A 23,710-nucleotide genomic window follows, 5' to 3' on the forward strand; every position below is an offset into this window, starting at 1 on the left:
CGGCCCACCCAGGTGCCACCGCAAACGCCGCCCTCCGTCCCCTCGCGGATCTGTTTCCTGGGAGCGCTGAAAAGGCTTTCAAAATACTAAATGCAACTGACATCTTTTCCTGAGTTGAAAACAAACAAAACCTCTGAAAATACAGAGCAGAAAATCCCGTAACCGCTTCCCGCGAGTTCCCAAGCCCCACCCCCACGTTCTCGCCGGCTCAAGTTAGGCCCTGCACAGGGCGGTGGGAGGGGCGGCGTATGCCCGCTGACGCTACGGGGCTGGACTGCGCAGGCGCGGGGCGGGCTCGCGAGGGAGTCGCGCGCCGCTCACTTCGCGCGGGAGTGGGGCGCCGGAGCGTTGGAGCTGCAGGTCTGTGGGAACGGAATCCACAGCCAGGAAGAGAGGCAGCCGGGATGGCGACACCGAGCAGGAAAACGTCCACCCCAAGTCCCCTGGCCCCCAAGAGAGCTTTCCCGAGAGACCCCTCGTCGGAAGTCCCGAACAAGAAAAAGAGTTCGGCCCCACCGGCGGCGCCGCCGCCGCCACTGCCGCTGCAGTCGTCCGGGCCTTTCGTGGAAGGCTCTATCGTCCGCATCGCGATGGAGAACTTCCTGTGAGTGGCCGGAGGCCGTGCCGCGGCGGAGGAGGCGAGCGGGCCCGCACACTGGGCCGCGGGCTGAGTGCGTGCGGGGGCGGGTGGGTGGATGTGTGCTTGGCTTGTGCGTCTGACAGTAAATTCTTGCCGGGATTGCCGTGAGGATATTTACTTGTGGGCCGTGGAGATCGACGTGTGTGTTGATGCGGTAGGTGTGTGTTGCGGTTTTTAAATTCTTAATGCCAACGTTGTTTGAAGGCGTCATATGGCGGGCCGTGGAAGTAGTAGGAATTAGATCTTCGCCCGCTGGGAGTCACGGCCTAGAGAAGTAGGACATAATCTGTAATTCACAAAACTATGCGTTCTGGGAACTTAGAGGCTGCAACAGTTAAATCAGAGCGGCAGTGATGCTGCGGCAGATACGTGAGGAGTAGGCAGTTGCCAGGTGGACAAAGATGGTGAAGGTTGTTCTGGATGGAGGTTGAAATATACAGGAACATTGAGCCTTACTCTCAGTTGTTGCGCCTCCCAACAGACCCTTGACTCCTTGAAATCTGGGTTTCTTCCCTGGTTCCTTTCTTACCCTTCAGACAACTAACCATAATACTTCAGAATTGAGTAAATATGTTCTAACACAAATACCGTGTATCCGTTTAGTACCTTGCTGTTCGTTTGATCAAGGTCTGTTTTGTTTTTTGGTTTTTTTTTTAAAGCTTGCACAGAGTGGTGTAGGGAAAACAGAATTGCAGTAACAATAGGGACATTTTTTTTTTCCCAAGAATCTGTCATGTGCCAGGTATAGAAGTAGGTGCTTTATTTACACAGTGCCCTCATTCATTCCTCATAACAACTCTTTATATCACCTCCATAGATAAGCTTAGACAGGTTAATTTGCCGACGTTTACACAGCTAATAAGTAGCTGAATTGCTGTTTGAATCCACATCAGGAAAGATAAGTATAATTAAATGAAGTACCTGCCATAATAATGTATATGCATCATGATGCCGTGTGGGCACAAAGGATGAAATGATTAATTTCGTCCACAGTTGTGAGAAGGGCTTTGTACTGGGGGTTATGAAAGTCTTAAAAGAAGGGAAGAGCAAGGAACTGCCTGAAACAGTTTGCTATATTTGGGAAATTTCCAGTATTTTAGTATGGCTAGGACATAGGATGTGAGCTAGTATGTGGACAGAGTAGATACTGAAGATGTAGACAGATGTTGAGGGTCTGTGTTTCCTTTGCTGAGGAATTCCAACTTTATCCTGTAGGCAGCCAGGATGCATTTTAAGCAGGGCATGACATGTGATTTATATTACTTTGGAAGCAGTGCGAAGGATGATTTAGAAAGGGTGCAAGATTGGAGGCAAGAAGGCTTTTACAATATGAAGGCAGAGATGATTGATTAGGGTTTGAACCTAGCAGTGGGAAGTAGGATCAGAAAGAAGAGACTTGACAGGATTTGGCTGCAGATTAATTGTGAGGCATGAGGGTAAGGGAGGAATGGAGCATTTTTCTCAAGTCTCTGCCTTGGCTAATTGGTCATATATAGTGCTATGCAGAAGAAGGAGCAATTTGGGGAGGATAATAATAAATACCTTTTGGATCCTGTGAATTGAAGTTTCCTGTGGGACATCTTAAAGATCTTTTATAGTCAGTAGTTTTAAGGGTTTGGAGCTTACAGGAAAATGTGAGAGGTGAGAGACTTGAGAATCATGCATATAGGTGATTGTTGAAATTGCAGAAATGGTTGAGATTGCCCAAAAGGGAATATAAATAGGAATAGAAGGCTGAGTACAGTGTCCTGAAGGAATGCCAACATTTAAGGGCGAGCAGAAGAACTCACAGACTAAGAAGGAACTGTTCAGGGAAGTAAGAGGAGAACCGTGGGAGAGTATTATCAAAGAAGCCAAGGAAAAAGAGCGCTTCAAAAATATCATCTGCTACATTGAAGTCAGATAACAGGACAGAAAAGAACCTGCTGCATTTAGCAGTTAGGAAGTCTTTGACACTTTGAAGTAGTGGAAGCAGAAAACTTTGCAGTCATAGAAGAATGAATGAGTGTGAGGAAGTAAAGCTTGGATGTGAAGAGGAGAAAGAAAAGGTAGCTGGAAAGTGCAGAACTAGGGGAGGTTTTGTTTATTTTTACAATGAGAGGACTTTGAATTTTAGGAATGAAGTAGGAAGAGTAGGCTTAGAGAACCGAAATGGCCTGGAAGAGGGTAGCCAAGGGAAGGATTCCTGGTAGTTAACCAAGTCGAATGGGATCGAGAGTGGGGGGAGAGATTCCTAGGCAGAAGGAATAGCATGTGAAAAGGCTTGGAGAAGGAAGCATAAGATAGTCAAGAAACTGAAAGAAATTCATTATAGTTAGAATTTAGAGGCCTTATTAGAGAATAGGGGAAGGAGATAGAAAGTAGAAAACAATGAGCTAGAGCTAAGTTATGAAGGGTCCTATTTTTTTTTCTTTTTTTTTAAACTTTATGTATGTATGTATGTATGTATGAACATCTGGCTGTGTTTGGTCTTCGTTGCTGCGTGCGAGCTTTCTTTAGTTGCAGCGAGCGGGGTCTACTCTTCGTTGCAGTGCACATGCTTCTCATTGTGGTGGCCTGTCTTTGTTACGGAGCACAGCCTCTAGGAGTGTGGGCTTCAGTAGCGTGGCACATGGGCTCAGTAGTTGTGGCTCGCGGGCTCTAGAGCGCAGGCTCGGTAGTTGTGGTTCACAGGCTTCGTTGCTCCACGGCATGTGAGATCTTCCCAGACCAGGGCTCAAACCCATGTCCCCTGCATTGGCAGGCAGATTCTTAACCACTGCGCCACCAGGAAAGTCCTTCTTTTTCTTTAAAACAAGTTATTTCAGATTTGCTTGTCTACCAACATGATTTGGTGATTGATTGGATGATGGGTGGGTGGGTAGTGCAGATAGAGGTGAAGGAGATGGTAAGAATCAAAGATGATGCAAAACTAATGCCTAGGTTTCTGACTTGGGCAGTGGGATGAATGATGATATCCTTCACTAAGAGACTATAAGAGTGGTTTTAGATGGGAAAGATGGTGGGTTTAATTTTGAATGTGTTAAGTTTGAGGTGACTCTATCCAAATAGAGTTCTTGAGGTGGGAATTTCATTTATATAGGTCATCTGGACTGACTTTAAGCATGTAGATGCTACCTGAGGCCATGGAGAATACATGAGGTACTAGGCAAAGTATGTAGACTGAGAAGAGGGTGGGCCTCTGACGTTAGCTCTTTCAGAGCGAACTCAGAGCAAAGGGAACTCACAAAAAGGGCATTCCCAGTAAACATATTAGAAAGGTTTCTTAAAATGCAGAGGCTTTATTTTGTTTTTGGCAATTTTTCCTGTTTATAATATTTGTGTGTATAGTATAGGCCAGAAGTTCTCATGCTTTTTCCCGTTGTATTTATTGTTTGCTTAAATACCAGTTGCATCACTGTTTTAGTAAGACAGTCACACAGAGATTTCACAGCAGGAAATTCCAGTATTAATAGAATGGGGCTTCATGTGTTGGGATTAAGAAGTTCCAAGTCAGATACTTTTCCAGATGTCTGAAATTCCCAAACTAGTTTTATTTTAGCCTATGTAAAGGGTTGCTTTAAAACTCAGCTGTTACTAGAATAAAGCTTCTGAAAAGATAGATAGGTGCTGTACAGAGATGTGGGGTTGGAAACCTGCCAGAAAATACCTCTCTTTACCACCTGTATTTATTTTATTACCACCTGGCATTTCAGAATTGTTAATTTGTTTGAGTATTAAAGTTAAAGTGTGCTTGGTTAAATTATTTAAATACTTAGCAGGTTAGTAGCAGGCTAAGGTTTTTTTTTACTCTTGGGGAATTAGTTGGCAGCTAACTGAAACCCTGTGGGAACAGGACATTATTTATGGGTTCCAATTCAGAGTACTCAAAGACAAGGTAGAAGGATATGTGAGTCAGAGTCCGCTTCACATTTTGCCGTAGCTGTCCCTGAGTACTAATACGGGTTACATGCTACTGTTGCATGTAGAGTGCAGGACAGCATGCTGCTTTCTAGTATGAGGGAATGTTACAGAAGTGCTTGGTGATGATTCACTCTTGTTTCCTCCCATAGGAATAAAATTTACTTGAATTTGTACTAAAAATAGATCATTTGGTGAATGGCAGCATATTAAAGGAATTGGATGTTATTTTTTAAGTAATAATAAAAATTAAACTATTGGCTTGATATATCTTCAGTTTTCTAATTAGAATAAAAATAATTTGGTTGACTATGAGAAGTTGCTAGTAAGCATTTTAATTCAAGAGAAATATAAACGTAAAATCCACAGATTTAGTATGAGCCATGGCTTCACTTACATATAATTTGGATAAAAATTATCTTATTTGTATAGTAACTTTGATGTACTCTCTCATGTATTGTAATTATTAAAGAGTAAATAGTATCAAACTTTGCTTTATTCAGCAGACTTAATATTTGAAAAAAAGCACATGAAGTCTTATTTTCCCATGAATGTTCTTATTTTAGATATACATTATCACTTCTTCATTTCTCCCACTGACAGATTTTTTTCCCTCTAGTTTATTAACAACCTATAAATTAACCTTACATTAAATTTGTAAGGTTAGGTGGTTTTTAAAAGAATTTGAGGAAGCCTGTAGATAATGATAAGGGTAAAAGAAGAAAATGTGCTTTGGTAAGAAAATATTCTTCACTTCTTATCTCTGCTTAGTAATGTCACCTCTTTATAATTTAGAACATATGATATCTGTGAAGTATCTCCTGGGCCCCACTTGAATATGATTATTGGAGCCAATGGAACAGGGAAGTCCAGCATCGTGTGTGCCATTTGCCTTGGATTAGCAGGCAAACCTGCTTTCATGGGACGGGCAGATAAGGTGAGTTAACATATGTACGTTTTAACAGAATTCAAAGCCATGAATTGCTTTTAGTCACAAATCAATTTCTATATCTCCGTTCCTTGAGTATAGCAAATGTGTTGTGCTTGAATATAAATAATGAAGTTGGCAGGGACACTGTGGGGAGATTTCCATTTCCAGAAGTAGTGTGCACTATATACCTAGAGAATTCTCCAAGTATGTAACACCTGCAACCTTAGAAATAGTGTAAAATCTATCTTTTTAAATGTATTGCTGGGCTTGTGGAAAGGCGAAGTAAGTTTACAAAGGGCACAAACAAAGTAGTTTGGATCTAAAGATTTCTGCAAGCTCTGGCGTTGTTTACCCAGGGGTATTTGCTTTACCTTGCACCCTAAAGCCTGGCTTTGAATTGGTTGCATAGGATTGGGGGTCCTGAAGGTGCAGAAGGGTTAGTAGATAAAACTAGAAGCCAAGCACTTCATGTAGCAGAAGAAAAAAAAATCACAAAGTGGGACAGTGAGGTTACTTATCTCATTGTTAGCTGTGAATACAGTAGATAAAAAAAGAAAATCTTCCAAACAAGTCATAACACATACATTGTAATTTTAGTTTAAAGTGGTCCCAGTTAGTAACATCTCTCTTCTGGCAGAAGCAAATGCAAATCCTCTGAGGGAAAATACCTTCAATCCAGTCCTCAACATAAAGCTCTAAGAAATTCATGAATCCATACCTTAAAAAAAATGACAAAGCATAGGAGGAAATGAATCACCAAAAATGAGAGCTAACAAAAACAACAGACTATACAATCAGACCTACAAAACTTGTAGATACAGAATGTAAACTAGGAATACTTAATTTATTTAAGGAACTGAAAGAAGGTTGCAAGTATAAAAAAGGAATAAGTAACAAAAAAGATCAGGTAAATTTGAATCAAATAGAACATAAAGAAATAACAGTACATGGGAGAGAAACTTGATGGACAGGTAAAACAACAAAGCAGACATATTTGAGAATTTGTGAACCAAAATACTTGACAGTTTTTCTAAAAATGCAATATAGAGATAAAGTGAGAAAATATGAAATAAAGATTGTGACCTGATAGTTAATGGACTAAGGAAGAGGCAATATTCAAGAAAGAATGACTAAGAATTTTCCAGAAATGTTGAAAAACTTGAATCCTCAGATTCAAGATACCTAATGTATCCCAGACAGGGTAAATGAAAGAAATACACAAATAGACACATGGTAGTAAATTCCAGAATACCAAACATAGTAGTAATATGGTCTCAGAATGGGAACAGAGGGGGAAAGAAAAGAACAGTTTGAGATGCTCATAAAGAAACTTTGAAAGTATATAATTTAGGAAGAAGGAAAATGATACCAGAAGGAAGTCTGAGAGGTAAGAAGAAATGGTGAGCAAAAAAATGGTAAACATGTAGGGAAGTAAACTGTGTAAAATAATACTAATGTCTCATTTGTCAAGTTTTTAAATCAAAGAAGATTGTACTAAATGTTGTCCTTCCTGGACAACAGGAAGGAAGTGATCACAGTTGAAGTATTCTTTGAATTTGTATTGTTGGGAGGAAGTTAAGATAATTGGTTAGCTTCAGAGTTTATTAAGCTAAATATGCATGTTAAAATTTCTAGGGTAAGCCAGTAAAAAAATTGAAATATATAACCTCCAAACAAGAAAGGTTAAAGTAGGAAGAGAGAAGTAGAGAAAAAATAACCACTGCCCAAACAACCCAGAAGGAGTCTCAAGAAAGGAGGAGGAAGAGAAAAGAGAAATATAGAAAAGGATATTATTAAAAAACATAAAAAAGATAGTGGAAATACATTCACAATAATAATAAATGCTCTACATTCTTGTTAAATGAGAAAGTCAGAGTAGATAAATAAAACAAAGTTCAGTTCTGTTTTGTTGACAATAAGCATATCTAAAATAAAAAACTACGGAGAAATTGAAAGTAAAAGGATGAAAAAATACATACCAGGCAAATATTATACAAAAGAAAGTAGGTGTAGCTGAACTTATACCAGGCAAAATAGAATGTACAGGAAAAAAGAACTTTTAGAGATAAAGATGGTCATTAAATATTGATGAAAGTTTCAGTTCAGCAGGAAGATAATTCACCTACCAACTTAAATTCACATTATCTAGTTACAAAATATATAAGCACAATCACAGAGTTCTTAAAGACAAGTTAACAGCTCCAGAATTATAGTGGAAGAGCTAGTGGTAATCAATAGATCCAATCAGATAAAAAATTAATAAGAGTATAGAAGGTATGAACAACAGTTAGATTGAACTGATGGACATGTTGTAAACACTGCACTCAACAATTGGTAGAGCACGCATTCTTTTTAAGCAAAAATGGAATATTTCTTAAAATTAACCATAAACTGAGCCATAAAGCAATATCAAAAATTTCAAAGAATTGCTACCACATAGACTATGTTCTCTGACCACAGTGCTATTAAGATAGAAATAATAAAGAAGATAACTAAAATTTTCCCATTTGTTCAGAATGAAACATGTACTTCTATATTATACACAGGTCAAAGAAGAAATTTTAATAGAAACTGAAAAGTAAGAGCAGAAATTAATAAAATAATAAACAATGATTCAGTAGGAACCACAAAACTAAACTTTTCAAAAGTACTATTTAAATCAGTAACTTCTGGGGACAGGGAGAGAAAGGAAGAAAAAAATATAAGGAATGGCAAAAAGTAATCGTTAAGATATGTTATATTGTGATCCAGAAAACCCCCAAATTTAAGTGGTTTAAATACGCAAAAGGTTAATTCTTGCTGCTTATCCAGTGTAGGCCCTTTGTGGCCACTTAGGTACTTTAGCCTTATAGAATCTTCATTTCAGTATATACAGTTTACCCTTGGAGAATGCAGGTTTGAACTGCGCAGGTCCACTTATATGTGAATATTTTTCAATAGTAAATATGTATGTTCAGCTCATATTTCATTGGACAAAGCATGTCATGAAGCCATAACTTGGATCAGAGAGAAAGAGCAAGTGCAGTCCTTTGCTTGAAAGGAGAATCAGAATATTCACGAACTGCCCTGATGACTACCACAAGGGCGTTACAAGAATGCAGCAGAGGTTTGAAAGATTATATAAGAATATTATGAGATGGCTTCCCTGGTAGCGCAGTGGTTGAGAATCTGCCTGCCAATGCAGGGGACACGGGTTCAAGCCCTGGTCTGGGAAGATTCCACATGCTGCGGAGCAACTAGGCCCGTGAGTCACAACTACTGAGCCTGCGCGTCTGGAGCCTGTGCTCCGCAACAAGAGAGGCCACGATAGTGAGAGGCCCGCGCACCGCGATGAAGAGTGGCCCCCGCTTGCCGTAACTAGAGAAAGCCCTAGCACAGAAACGAAGACCCAACATAGCAATCAATCAATCAATCAATCTTTAAAAAAAAAAAAAAAAAAGAATATTATGAGAATCATTATGCCACTCAAGTTTAAATTTTTAAAAAGTTGTAACTATAAATGTTTCTACAACTACTTAAATTATCAAAGCTGACTAAGTAGAAAAGATAAATAAGCTGGTAAATTTTTTCTCAGAGAGAAAGACAAAGACAATTGTGGATTAGTCCTAATAGCAGTAAGTTTCTGTTTTACACAGAGAATGTGACCCTAGGTACCCAAATCAATCAAGGATAGAATGAAAAAATTACAAGCCCGTCTCGCTCATGAATCTAGAAGCAAAAATCACACACAAAAAAGAAACTTTAGCATTTTGAATTTAATAATACATAACATATCATGACCAAATTGAATTTATTCAAGGAGTGAGAGTTGTGCTATGTTAATTTTTTCCTAATAATCAACCACATTTTAAAGGAGAAGAACTCCATGGTCATCTTAGTAGACAGAGAAAAAGCATTCAGTTAAATTCCACAGTAATGTATGATTAAAAGCTCTTAGCAAACTAGGAATAGAAGGGACCTTTATTAATTTCACAAAAGATATCTCTGAAAATGTACAGCAAGTTCAGGAGCAAGTCAAGGTTACCTACTACCATTACTATTGAACATTGTACTGGCAGCTCTAGGTAGAACAGAAAAGATACATGTTGGAAAGAAAGAAAACTGTCATTCACAGATTATATGAGTGTCTGCATAAAAACCACAGAGAAACTCCAGATAAGCCTCCTGATGGATCAATATGCAAATTTATCAGGATTACTAGATATAAGATTGTATAACACAGACACTGAATCTGTAGCCACCTTGATCTTGGACATCCTAACCTTCAGATTTGTGAGAAATAAATGTTAAAGCCACCCAGTCTGTGGTATTTTTGTTATAGAAGCCCAGACTAAGGCAAGGACCTTTTTACATTCTTTAACTTACTGAGGAGTCCAAAGCCTTTTGTTTCTGTGAGTTATATCTATTGATTAGAATTAATAATAAACTTAAAAATAATTATCAGATTAGAAATAAAAACTGAGACCCCCCCCCGAAAAAAGTTGTATAACAAAAATCAATTGCATTTCTATATACTAACAAAGAACAGAAAATGCAATTAAAAATGGACATTATAGCCACAAAAGTACAAGTTTCATAGCAGTAAATTAATAAAAGACGTGTAAGACCTATATGCAGAAATTACAATTTTTATTTAAAAACATTGAAGTTTAGAGAGATGCACTATATTAATGGACAAGAAGATCTAATATAAAAATGTCATTCTTCTACATATTCATTGTCATTCCAGTCAAAATCCCTATACTGTCTATACAAATTACAAGCTGACTCTAAAATTTAGGTGGAAGAACAAAGGGCCAAAAATAGTTAAGATACTTCTAAAGAAATAGGACAAAATGGAAAAACTTGCCTATCAGATATCAAGACAATACAAAATTACAGTAAATTAAGACATGGTGGTATTGGTGTAGGATAGACTAGTGTGATGTGACAGAATAAAGAGCCGAGATACAAAGCCATGATTAGTAAAAACTTGATTTATGACAGAACTGACATTGTGGATGAGTGGAGAAGAGATGAATAAATAGTACTGAGACAATTGGTTATCGGTATAGGAAAAAATGAAATTGAGTCCTTTCCTCACACTTTAACAAAAATCAGTTCCAGATAGATTAAAGATCTAAATGTGATTGACCAGAAAGTTTCTAGAAAAGATTGGTAGTAGAAGAAAATACCTTTGTGACTTCAGGTTAAAGAAGAATTTCTTAAACAAAAATATAGACTGCAAAGGAAAGGTTGATAAATTCAACTACAGTAAAATTAAGGAACTTTTTTGTTCATCAGAAGACACCTTGTAGAGAAAAGACTAGTCACAAATGAGAGAAGGTATATATAGCACATATAACAAGATTGGTATCCAGACTACATAATCAAAATAATGGCAACTCAAGATAAATGAGCAAAAGATATGCTCAGATGTCTCACAGAAGAGGCACCCCAAACAGCCAGTAAATACATGAAAATATGCTCAGCTTCATTAATTATCAGAGAAACACGAATTAACCCTGGCATGGTATATCCATTAGACTCACAAAAACTCTTGTGGTGCCATGTGGCTTATAAGGATATAAAGCAGTGGGAACTCTGATGCATTCTTGGTGGGAATATGAATTTGTACACCCCCTTGGAAAATATGGCATTACCTAGTAAATCTGTAAATGCCTATATCCAGTCCCTCAAAAATTCTACTTCTAGGTACCTTAGTAAGCTTGTGTCCATTTATACTAGGTGAAATTATGGAAATATTTATAGAAGTATTGTTTGCAATAAATTCTAGTATAGTCAAATAAAATTGAATATTATATGACAGTAAAAGCAAACTTTGGCTCATTGGTTAAATCTCAAAAACATAATTTTTTTTTTTTAATTTATTTTATTTTTGGCTGTGTTGGGTCTTCGTTTCTGTGCGAGGGCTTTCTCTAGTTGCGGCAAGTGGGGGCCACTCTTCATCGCGGTGCACGGGCCTCTCAGTGTCGCGGCCTCTCTTGTTGCGGAGCACAGGCTCCAGACGCGCAGGCTCAGTAGTTGTGGCTCACGGGCCCAGTTGCTCCGCGGCATGTGGGATCTTCCCAGACCAGGGCTCGAACCCGTGTCCCCTGCATTGGCAGGCAGATTCTCAACCACTGCGCCACCAGGGAAGCCCCTCAAAAACATAATTTTAAGGAAAAATGCCATCACAGAAAAATACATGTAATGTGAATTTGTTTCTGGAATGGTCAAATATATATTTAATATTTGGAGATTTATACAGTAAAAATAAAAGCGAAAGAATTATCAGCAAATCAATTTAGAGATTACATTTGTCGAGAGAGAAGGCCGTAATTGGCGTGAGTTAAGGAATGTCAGATACACTGGTAGTGATCAGTTCCTTAAATAGGTAGATACATGGTTGTTTTGTTATTTCTTAAACAGTGCATGAAGTTCGTATTTACTGTTTGGTATGTATTTCACATAAAAAATGTTTTAAGAAGAAAGTCTAGGGGCTTGGCTTCCCTGGTGGCGCGGTAGTTAAGAATCCACCTGCCAATGCAAGGGACATGGGTTCGATCCCTGGTCTGGGAAGATCCCACATGCCGCAGAGCAACTAAGCCCGTGCGCCACAACTACTGAGCCTGCGTGCCACAATTACTGAAGCCCACGCACCTAGGGCCCGTGCTCCACAACGAGAGAAGCCACCGCAATGAGAAGCCCACACACCGCAACAAAGAGTAGCCTCTGCTCACTGCAACTAGAGAAAGCCCATGCGCAGCAACGAAGACCCAAAGCAGCCAAAAATAAATAAAACAAATTTTTTTTAAAAAGTCTAAAAGTTGAGTTGTTACTTCACTGTAAAATATTTTTAAAACTTGAAATGATTCATTTTTCTAAAACTGTTGTAAATATTGCAATATTATCAAAATGATATTACAGGTTTCTTAGCCAGGCTTAAAATTTAATGTAGGTTACAAGATTGAGTTATATACCCCTTATGATTATAAATAACCTATTCAAAATATGATTTTTTTAATGCTCTGTGGGAGGCATTTATGAGGTAGAAAAGATACTGTTATATTAATGATTGGCTTTGTAACCTTAGTCACTTGTCTGGAACTCAGTTTTTCTTTATTTCAAAGAACAGGGGTTGGAGTAGATAATTTCCAAGGACCGACTCAGATTTTTATAAATATTGATACGTAGTTTTGTCTGTTTTGTGACCGCACCGCCCACTGCTCGGCTTGTGGGATTTTAGTTCCCTGACCAGGGATCGAACCCCGGCCGCTGGCAGTGAACGCACAGAGTCCTAACCACTGGACCGCCAGGGAATTCCTGATATGTAATTTTCAGAAATCATTTATTAAATCCTTATCTCTGTGTAATGGTCTGCTGGATTGTACTCCAAGGGCTGTATGGTCAGAATGGATTGGGCTGTAACAATATTCACCAATCTTCTATTTATTTGTGTCATAAAGAAGACACATTTCTCCTCACCCTTGAGTGGTAGGCTTTTTAAAGGAAGCTGTGGAGTGCAGTGCAGTGTTTCTTAGATGACAGATTGCAGACCTTTGTGTATCCATAGATGTGTTTAGGGGATGTCCAAGTTCTTAGCAAAACTTTTTAGTGTTGTATTTCTATTTAAATGCTAACATAAAAATTTAGTACAAGCATGTTCTGTACCACCTGTACGGATACTTTATAATAAAAACTTCCTCCTGATCTTTTCTTCCATTTGGTACCAAGTATTTTAATTGTTGCAAGCTAATGAGCAGTCGACCCACTCCTACAAAAATGCCATTGTTTTCCCTATCTGTGAAGAAACTGAAACAGAAGTTAAGTAACCTGGTTAAGGTCAAACAGCTTGTATATGGCAGACTTGAGATTTGAACTAGACATGGTAAAGCCTGTACTCTTGATCATTTAGCTGTACTTTCTTGTTACAGGAACAGGCTTTTTCATATTTCTGGGTTTCAGTTTCATAATCTATAAAATGGATATAACATATAGCTCATAACTTTGCTCATAAGTATTAAATGAGAAAATTGTATATAAAGTGCTTACCACAGAAACATTTAGTAATGCTTAATAAATGTTAACTGTTGTGGTTATAATTGTCATCATCACTGTCATTGCCACTATTAAAAAGACAATTATTTGCAAGGTGCATTTTCTGCCTTTTTTTAGCTTTACTTACTTATAGTCTAATTTAAGATCCAATCTGATTTTTTTAGGCCCAGGGTCTTTTTTCATACTTATGCTCAAATATATAGGAACTAGCTTAAATATGTCTATTATACTATGTAAATTGTACTTACCTAAATTGTATTTACTGTGTGTATTGCTCTTTTTTTTAAGTGCTTGGTGGTAGGTGTATCGTAATTAATAACAGGATGAGTACTTTTAGAGTGATGGTTAATAATATTTAATCTATGCAACTCCATAGAAGTACCCAGAGTCTGGAGCTGGGCTACCTGGGCTCAGATCCTTGCTCTGCACTACTTACTGGCTCTGTCATGAACTTTGTTAAGAGCCTATTAGGCACATAGAAGGTTCAGTAAATGGTAACTTAGATGATTACTATCTGTGAGTGAACCAATGGAGGAGTCTAAATCTGGGAAGGGTACAATTAGAAAGTGATGGGCATGAATAGAGTAGTTATTGAAAGAATCTGACAAATAATAATGACTTTGCTAAATTGCTCATTGTTAACCTGGGAATGTCACCACACAGCTCACTTTGTCTTTCTTATATCTTAGGTTGGCTTTTTTGTGAAGAGAGGATGTTCCAAAGGCATGGTTGAAATTGAATTGTAAGTGTTAAAAGCGCTAAAACCACATTTTCCTACATAATTTCTTCGTTTATGTTCATGCTTTCCTGATGACTTTAGTCAAGAGTAATAATACAGTATTATGGCATAGGTATTGGGAATAATATTTAAGGGATACTTTATCCAGACAAGTAAGTTTTGTTGGTTTTTTGTTTTGTTTTTGGTTTTTTTAATGCATCTTTTTTTAAAAATATTTATTTATTTATTATTTATTTGGGTTGTGCCAGGTCTTAGTTGCGGCAGGCGGGTTCCTTAGTTGTGGCATATGGGCTCTTAGTTGCGGTGTGCATGTGGGATCTAGTTCCCCAACCGGGGGTTGAATCCTGGCCCCCTGCATTGGGAGCATGGAGCGTTAGCCACTGCGTCACCAGGGAAGTCCCTTAATGCATCTTTTAAAGCCTGAATTGTAAGAACTTTCTTCTGGAAAAATTCTTAAGGAAATTAGAAATTTATGGGAGATAATGAAATAGAAATATACCACTATTAAATATTCATTAAGAAGTTGCAGTATTTTTTACAAACTTAAGCTTTCTTTTTTCTGATTTTGAAAGCAAAATATTCACTTGTTTAAAAAAAAAAAAATGCAAACAGTGTAGGAGTGTAAAAAGATGAAAGCCTTCTTGCCATAATTCCACTTGCAGAAACGACCACTGTTAGTAGTTTGGTGAACTTCATGTATGGCAGATACTGGGCATTTATGTCACCATTTTCCATTCCCTCCCTCATGGTAGAAATTGATAATTCATTATGGTGTTCTTTTCCCTTAAACCTAGATGTTCTCAGTTTACCACTCTTGGTAGTCATTTCTGATGGATGAGAGTTACTCTTCAAGATGAAACCAGTTGACCATCCTTGGTGCAGATACTTTGTCTTTTATATATGAATATGCACATCCCTTAGGTGGTTTTTAGAGTGTTGTTTTTTGGAGAGTTTATAGAAAGTTATTGAATTTTCTTAGCTGAAATAGCTCTTAAAGATTATCTAATAGCCTTATTTTATAGGAAATGAGGAAGTGATCTTTATTCAAAAATTGTTGAAAATTTTAGAATTTATGTAGAGATGAGAAATAGGCACACATGGAAGAAAACAGTTAAAGAGGTTATACTCAACTTATTAAAATATAATGGTGGTATTTTACTGAAGGATACAAAACCGAGACCTGAATAAATGGAGAAGCATATTATGTTCTAAAAATATAAATTTAGGGCTTCCCTGGTGGCGCAGTGGTTGAGAATCTGCCTGCTAATGCAGGGGACACGGGTTCGAGCCCTGGTCTGGGAAGATCCCACATGCCGCGGAGCAACTGGGCCCGTGAGCCACAACTGCTGAGCCTGCGCGTCTGGAGCCTGTGCCCCGCAACGGGAGGGGCCGCGATAGTGAGAGGCCCGCGCACCGCGATGAAGAGTGGCCCCCGCACCACGATGAAGAGTGGCCCCCACTTGCCGCAACTAGAGGAAGCCCTCGCACGAAACAAAGACCCAACACAGCTAAAAATAAATAAATAAATAAATAAAGTAGCTATTAAAAAAAAAATATATATATATATATATATAAATTTGTAGTCACCATTAACATGTCAGTCCTTTCCAAGCTAATGTATAAATTTGATATAATTCCAATAAGAGTCTCAACAGGTAAATTTATAAGTTGATTATAAAGTTCATCGGGAAGAATAAACCCAAGAGGTCTTGAAAAGTAGAATCATGAATAAGACATTTATGTAACAGATGTTAAAGTGTAAAATAAGGCTTTTTTTAAAATTTAATTTTTATTTTATATTGGAGTATAGTTGATTTACAATGTTGTGTTAGTTTCAGGTGTATAGGGAAGTCATTCAGTTATACATATACATATATCCATTCTTTTTCAGATTCTTTTCCCATACAGGTTATTACAAAATATTGAGTAGATTTCCCTGTGCTGTACAGTAGGTCCCTGTTGATTATCTGTTTTATATATAGTAGTGTGTATATGTTAATCCCAAACTCCTAATTTATCTCTTTCCAAGTCCCCCACCCCCACCCCACAATCCCAAGTCTGCTTTCGAAATCTGTGAGTCTGTTTCTGTTTTGCAAATAAGTTCATTTGTATCATTTTTTTTAGATTCCACATAAAAGTGATATATGATATTTGTCTTTCTCTGTCTGACTTACTTCACTTAGTATGATTATCTCTAGGTCCATCCATGTTGCTGCAAATGGCATTATTTTATTCTTTTTTATGGCTGAGTAATGTTCCATTGCATATAGGTACCACATCGTCTTTATCCATTTCTCTGTCAATGGACATTTAGGTTGCTTCCATGTTTTGGCTATTGTAAATAGTGCTGCAGTGAACATTGGGGTGCATGTATCTTTTCAAATGTGCATGTATGGTTTTCTCTGGATATATGCCCAGGAGTGGGATGTATGGTAATTGTTGGAGCATATGGTAATTCTATTTTTAGTTTCTTAAGGAACCTACTTACTGTTCTCTATAGTGGCTGTGCCAATTTACATTCCCACCAACAGTGTAGGAGGGTTCCCTTTTCTCCACACCCTCTCCAGCATTTATTGTTTGTTGACTTTTTGATGATGGCCATTCTGACCCGTGTGAAGTGATACCTCATGTAGTTTTGATTTGCATTTCTCTAATAATTAGTGATGTTGAGCTCTTTTCATATGCTTTTTGGCCATCTGTATGTCTTCTTTGGAGAAATGTCTATTTGGATCTTCTGCCCATTTTTTGATTGGGTTGGTTGTTTTTTTGATACAGAACTGCATGAGCTGTTTGTGTATTTTTGGAGATTAATCCCTTGTTGGTCGCTTTGTTTGCAGATATTTTCTCCCATTCTGTGTGTTGTCCTTGCGTTTTGTTTATGGTTTCCTTTGCTGTGCAAAAGCTTTTAAGTTTCATTAGGTCCCGTTTGTTTATTTTTGTTTTTATTTTCATTACTTTAGGAGGTGGGTCCAAAAGAGATACTGCTGTGATTTATGTCAAAGAGTGTTCTTCTGCCTATGGTTTCCTCTAAGAGTTTTATAGTATCCGGCCTTACATTTAGGTCTTTAATCCATTTTGAGTTTATTTTTATATATGGTGTTAGAGAATGTTCTGATTTCATTCTTTTACATGTGGCTGTCTAGTTAATAAAGCTGTTGATAGTATGGTATTCGTACAGAAAATTAGAGGAGCAGAATGGAGAAAATAGGAACAGTTCTAAATGTATATAAGAATTTTTTTTTGAATTTTATTTATTTTTTTATACAGCAGGTTCTTATTAGTTATCCATTTTATACATATTAGTGTATACATGTCAATCCCAATCTCCCAATTCATCACACCACCACCCCCACCCCACCACCACTTTCCCCTCCTTGGTGTCCATACGTTTGTTCTCTACATCTGTCTCAATTTCTGCCCTGCAAACCGGTTCATCTGTACCATTTTCTAGGTTCCACATACATGCGTTAATATACGATATTTGTTTTTCTCTTTCTGACTTACTTCACTCTGTATGACAGTCTCTAGATCCATCCACGTCTCTACAAATGACCCAATTTCGTTCCTTTTTGTGGCTGAGTAATACTCCATTGTGTATATGTACCACGTCTTCTTTATCCATTCATCTGTCAATGGGCATTTAGGTTGCTTCCATGTCCTGGCTATTGTAAATAGTGCTGCAATGAACATTGGGGTGCATGGGTCTTCTTGAATTATGATTTTCTCTGGGTATATGCCCAGTAGTGGGATTGCTGGGTCATATGGTAATTCTATTTTTAGTTTTCTAAGGAACCTCCATACTGTTCTCCATAGTGGCTGTATCAATTTACATTCCCACCAACAGTGCAAGAGGGTTCCCTTTTCTCCACACCCTCTCCAGCATTTGTTGTTTGTAGATTTTCTGATGATGCCCATTCTAACTGGTGTGAGGTGATACCTCATTGTAGTGTTGATTTGCATTTCTCTAATGATCAGTGATGTTGAGCAGCTTTTCATGTGCTTCTTGGTCATCTATATGACTTCTTTGGAGAAATGTCTATTTAGGTCTTCTGCCCATTTTTGGTTGGGTTGTTTGTTTTTTTAATATTGAGCTGCATGAGCTGTTTATATATTTTGGAGATTAATCCTTTGTCCATTCATTCATTTGCAAATATTTTCTCCCATTCTGAGGGTTGTCTTTTTGTCTTGTTTGTAGTTTCCTTTGCTGTGCAAAAACTTTTAAGTTTCATTAGGTCCCATTTGTTTATTTTTCTTTTTATTTCCATTACTCTAGGAGGTAGATCAAAAAAGATCTTGCTGTGATTTATGTCAAAGAGTGTTCTTCCTATGTTTTCCTCATAAAAATTTAATTTATTGTAAAGGTGGCAATTTAAGCATCGGGTATAAATTACTCAAATTGAGTTGAAATAATTAGCTGTTAATTTTTAAAATGGATAAATATAGAGCTTTATCAGGCACCCTGTACATAAATAGAATCTCGATGTGTTAAAGGCTGAGTGAAAAAAATATGTAACTTTGAAAATGATAGGAAAAAATGTAGAATATTTTTTAAATCTCAGGAAAGGGAGAGGCCTTTCTAAGTAGAACAGGATAGCCAATAACCATATAAAGGAAGATAGGAAGAGCTCTAAGGAAGAGAAGGCTTTGGTGACTGGAACTACATGGCCTCTGCCAAACCACATGGAAAGCTAGGCTGAGAACAGCAGGTCTCCACTTGAGATAGGCTGGGACCTGGGACCCTTTACCAGAGCACTTGAACCTGGACAAACTTCCCCTGAAACAACAGAATACAAAGAAACTGTAAGGGACTAAAAATAACTGCACACATGGCAGTTGGGGCAGTTATGAACAATAAGATACAAAAAAGCCACAAACCAGTTGAGTTGCCAGGAGCAAAAGCAGGGCACTGTGCATAATCCCTGCACAAAGCACCACCAAGGCAGTGGGCAGGTTACCTAAGCTGTACCTCCTGCCCAACCCACGTACCTGCCCCTGTTGTTACCCATTTTAAGGACCCAAGCACTTCCTCTTGTGGAGTGAGCATGGGCACCTGACTCTTGTTTTCACCCCCTTATGCTGCAGCATTAGACCCAATAAAGCCTTGCCTCGAAAAAAATAAACAAATAAAGGAAAATAAGAAATTTAGGCTCCATAGAAATCTAGCTAAATATAATGGTGCCATAGTTAAAAATGAGTGACAGATGGGAGGAAACATTTTCAGTACAGATAGCATGTACATGTCTCAAAATTACCAAAATACCAATGTTTCATCAAGTCAGTAAAAATTATAAACAACTTAATAGAAAATAAGCAAAGAAATTTAATACAAAGTAAATGGCCAGTAAGTATAAAAAGAGGCTACACCTAACTAGTTAGCAAGGAAATCAAGGTGAGGATTCTTTTCTTCTCAGCTTAGAAAATTTTTAAAATAAAATTCAGTCATATGAAGGTATAGGAAAGTGAATCCTGTTGTGCACTGTTTGTGGGAGTATAGGCACTATATCCTATTCGGCAGCATCTATCAAATATTAAATACAAATATTCTTTGGTCCAGTCATTATTGTAGAGATTGATTGCTCATTGACACAAAAGTAGCTTTTTCCTAATTTTAATAATGAAAATTATGAATAACTCAAATGTATATCACCTGATAAATGGGTAAACAGAATGTGATATATCCATACAATGACATTTTATTGAGCCGTAAAAAGGATTGAAGTACTGATAGACCCTATAACATGGGTAAACCTTGAGAAGATAATGCTTGGTGAAAGAAGCCAGACACAAAAGAATACATATTGCATGATTCCATTTATATGAAATGTCCAGAATAAGCAAATCCATAGAGACAGAAAATAGATTAGTGGTAGCTGGGGTATGAGGGGAGGAAAGAATGGGGAGTGATTGGTTTAACAGGTATGGGCTCCTCTTTTGGGAGATGAAAATATTCTGGAATTAGATGGTGGTGATGGTTGCACAACCTTGTGAATGCATTTAAAAACCATTGTTGATACACACAGTCTTTCAACTGTATACCTGAAAATGGTTAAACTAGTAAATTTTATACATTTTACCACCATTTTTTTAAAAACCATCAAATTGTACACTTTAAAATGGTAGATTGTATGATATGTGAATTATATCTCAATTTTAAAAAATACAAGCATACCTCATTTCATTGTGCTTTGCAGATACTGTGTTTTGTTTTTGTTTTTGTTTTTTTACAAATTGAAGATTTGTGGCAACCCCGCATTTTCAAATGATGGTTAACATTTTTTAGGAATAAAGTATTCTTAATTAAGGTAGGTACATTGTTGTTTTATATGTAATGCTGTTGCACACTTAGTAGACTACAGTATAGTATAAACAACTTTTATAAGTACTAGGAAACCGAAAAATTCGTGTGACGCACTTTATCGCAGTATTCACTCTATTGTGGTGGTCTGGAACCAAACCCGCAATGTCTCTGAGGTATGCCTGTTGCCAAAGATACTCCTGGGTTAGCCTTGGTACCATTGATGAATCACAATGGTTTCTTAGATATTGAAACTGAAAAAGTATACTAAGCCAGGTATATTTATAAAATACAGAGGAAGTATTAATATTTAAGTTTCAAAAGTCCATTATGGATGGCTGCAGATCTTAAGCACTCCTGACTTTCTACTCTGAATCACCAAAGCCCAGTTGTCTTCTTAGTTATCTAAAGAGGTTAACTACTTGGTGTGCAGTAGCTACTTGCTCTAATAATCTAACCAGTGACTATTAACCAGAGTTCTGTTACCAAGTCTGGCACAAGGGGAGGTTTCCCTTTCCCCATACTCAACATGGTTATGTTGTGCTCTCTTGTTCCATTAGGGTCCATGTGGCTTTGAGAGTACCAGACATAAAATGGCTCATTATTAGTTGTTGGAATTGTCATTGCTGTTGAACGGATGCATTAACTGACCACATATCCATTGAAGGCAACGGTGGATAGAATAGTCTCTGACATGCATTTATGCAATCATTTTTCAAATATTTATTAGTTCATTGGGGGATACAGCATTCTGCCATCATGGAATTTATGGTTAGAGGCGAAGAGGAGACATAAACAAATAGATAATAAAATATGTTAGATGGTGATAAGCACTATGTAGAAAAGTAGAGGCAGGAAGAGAACATAGGGAATGCTAGAGTGGAAATTACAGTATTGAATAAGGTGATCAGGAAAGTTCTCACTGAGAAAGTATTTGAACAAAGACTTGAAGAGAATAAGGGGATGAGCATGGAGATATTTGGAGAAACAGCATTTCAGGTAGAGGAATCTGTTAATGCTAAGACTCTGAAGTGGTACCTAGAGTCACTGGATTGCATTGAACAGGAAAAGGTAAGTTCTGAAAATATCAGGGAGGGAGCCAGCTCATAAGGCCTTGTGGACCAATGTAAGGAATTTGCATTTATTTTGAATAAGATGGGAAGCCACCAGGATTTGAGCAGAGAGGTGACATAATCTAACTTAAATTTTAACCAGACCATTTAGGTTGCTGTGTGAAAAATAGAAAACAGAGGCAAAAGCAAGGATACCAATGTAGTGATGAATATAATAACCTTAAGAGAAATTAAAATAGCTTGGGATTTGCTCACAAATTGAATATAGGGTGTGAAAGAGAGGCATCAAAGAGGACATGTACATATATAGATAATCTGGCATGCTTAAGAGTGGAGTTTCTGTTAGCTGAGGTAATGAAACCTGCATCAGTATGTTTTAGGGTAAGATCAGAAGCTCATTTTGGAGTAAATTATATTTCATCAAATTAAGATGGCAGTATTTGTAAAATGCAGCTTCCAATTGAACTATGACACGGTTTGAAATGCGCAACCCAGTTTCAGAAATGTTAAGATGGAAAAGAACAATAACAAAAACCGATGCTTTTCAGGGTCAGTAAAATACAGAGTAAAGTTTGAGATGCCTATATAGCCATTCAGGTAGAAATGTTGAATGGGCAATTGGATTTTTTAACCTGTCGTTTGGCGAGAAGTCTGGGCCAAAGATAATGCATTTGGGGAGTTGGCAGTAGGGTGATTGAAATCTCCAAGGGAGAAGATACAAAGCAAAGAAGTCTAAGAGCTAGACCCTGTTGTACTGCAGCATTTAGAGGCTGAATATAGGGAAAGGAAACTGGGAGGAATGCTAGTGAGTCAGAAGAATATAGTACCTGGAAAGCAGTACTTTGAATGGCTCGATGGCTTGAGGAGGAGGGAGTGATATGTGTCCAGTGTTGCTGATAGGTCGAGTAAAATGAAGACAAAGAACTTAAATTAGATTTAGCTCATTGTAGGCCTTGGCAAGGTTTAGGGGAGGTGGTGCTTTTATTTATTTCTGTTGAATGTTCAGGAAAGGCCTGTTGAGAATATTCATGAGTTGAGAACTAAATGAGAACCATAAGAACTGGGAGTAGAGTATTCCAGGCAGATGGAATAGTTTGTGCTCAGGATCTAGGGCAGAATTAAATTTGTTGTTTCTGAGGAACAGAAAAATGGTAGTGTGGCTGGAGTGAAATGAGGTATTTGTTGTAGGACTTTGGAAGATACCACTTACTTGGTTCCTTGATACCATTTACTTTTTGTTCCTGATTTGGTGTTCTTTTAATTATGACTAGCTAATGAATTTTATCAGCATCTATTGAATTGATCATATTATTTTAATTGTTAAATTCAGTTAATTTCCTGATATTCACCCAGTTTTGCATTCTTAGAATAAATGCAGTATAGTCATAATTTTTGCATTGCTAGATTTGCTTTTCTAATGTTTTATTTAGGATTTTTACATCTGTATTTTGTTTGTGAAATATTTGTTGTTTGGTTAAACTTACTGATAAAATCATCTGGGCCTCGAGTTTTTTTGTTTTTTAATTTTTTAACTATTGATTTAATTTAATTAATGATAATGGATTATTTAGTTTTTCTATTTCTTGAATCATCATGGTAGTTTATACTTTCCTAAAAGAATTTTTCGTCTTAGCTTTTAATTTTATTGGGCTGAATAATAGCTTCTTATGTAACTTTATTAAATTTGTGTTATGTTGTCTCATATATAATATATATTATCTAAGTGTCTTCTGTAGTTGTATTCCCCTCTTTCATTCATGTTTTTTTCATGATTTGGAAAAAATTGATTTGTTAGTTTTATTAGTCTTTTTTAATGAATTAACTTTTTGCATTGTTATTTCTGTCTTACATCATTGCTTTCTATTTCATTAATTTTTACTCTTACCTTTACTAATTTTTCTTTAAACTTTTGGTTTCTTTTGTTCTAATTTCTTGAAATGGATATTTATTGTACTAATTTTCAGTCTTTTGTTTTTTCCCTGATATAAATAGTTAAGGTTAAAAATTTCCCTCTCAGTATTGCTTTAGTTCCATCTCCCAAATTTTGGTATATTGTGTTTTCGTACTTTTCAGTTGTGAATGTTTTTTTTCA

General features: G+C 37.2%; 1 protein-coding gene across 3 annotated transcripts in view; it reads left to right on the plus strand.

Moving 5' to 3' along the window:
- Positions 1-335: 335 nt before the first annotated feature.
- SMC5 (structural maintenance of chromosomes 5) overlaps positions 336-23,710 on the plus strand; it is a 97,380-nt gene continuing 74,005 nt past the window's right edge. For all 3 annotated transcript variants that reach the window (XM_059924879.1, XM_059924880.1, XM_059924881.1), the window contains exons 1-3: positions 336-604; positions 5,336-5,477; positions 14,201-14,253. In XM_059924879.1, coding sequence (XP_059780862.1) covers positions 405-604; positions 5,336-5,477; positions 14,201-14,253 — 395 coding nt within the window. In that variant the 5' untranslated portion in view covers positions 336-404. The remainder of the gene's footprint in view (positions 605-5,335; positions 5,478-14,200; positions 14,254-23,710) is intronic.

This window comes from Balaenoptera ricei, chromosome 6 (assembly GCF_028023285.1).
Source record: "Balaenoptera ricei isolate mBalRic1 chromosome 6, mBalRic1.hap2, whole genome shotgun sequence".
NCBI lineage: Eukaryota > Metazoa > Chordata > Mammalia > Artiodactyla > Balaenopteridae > Balaenoptera > Balaenoptera ricei.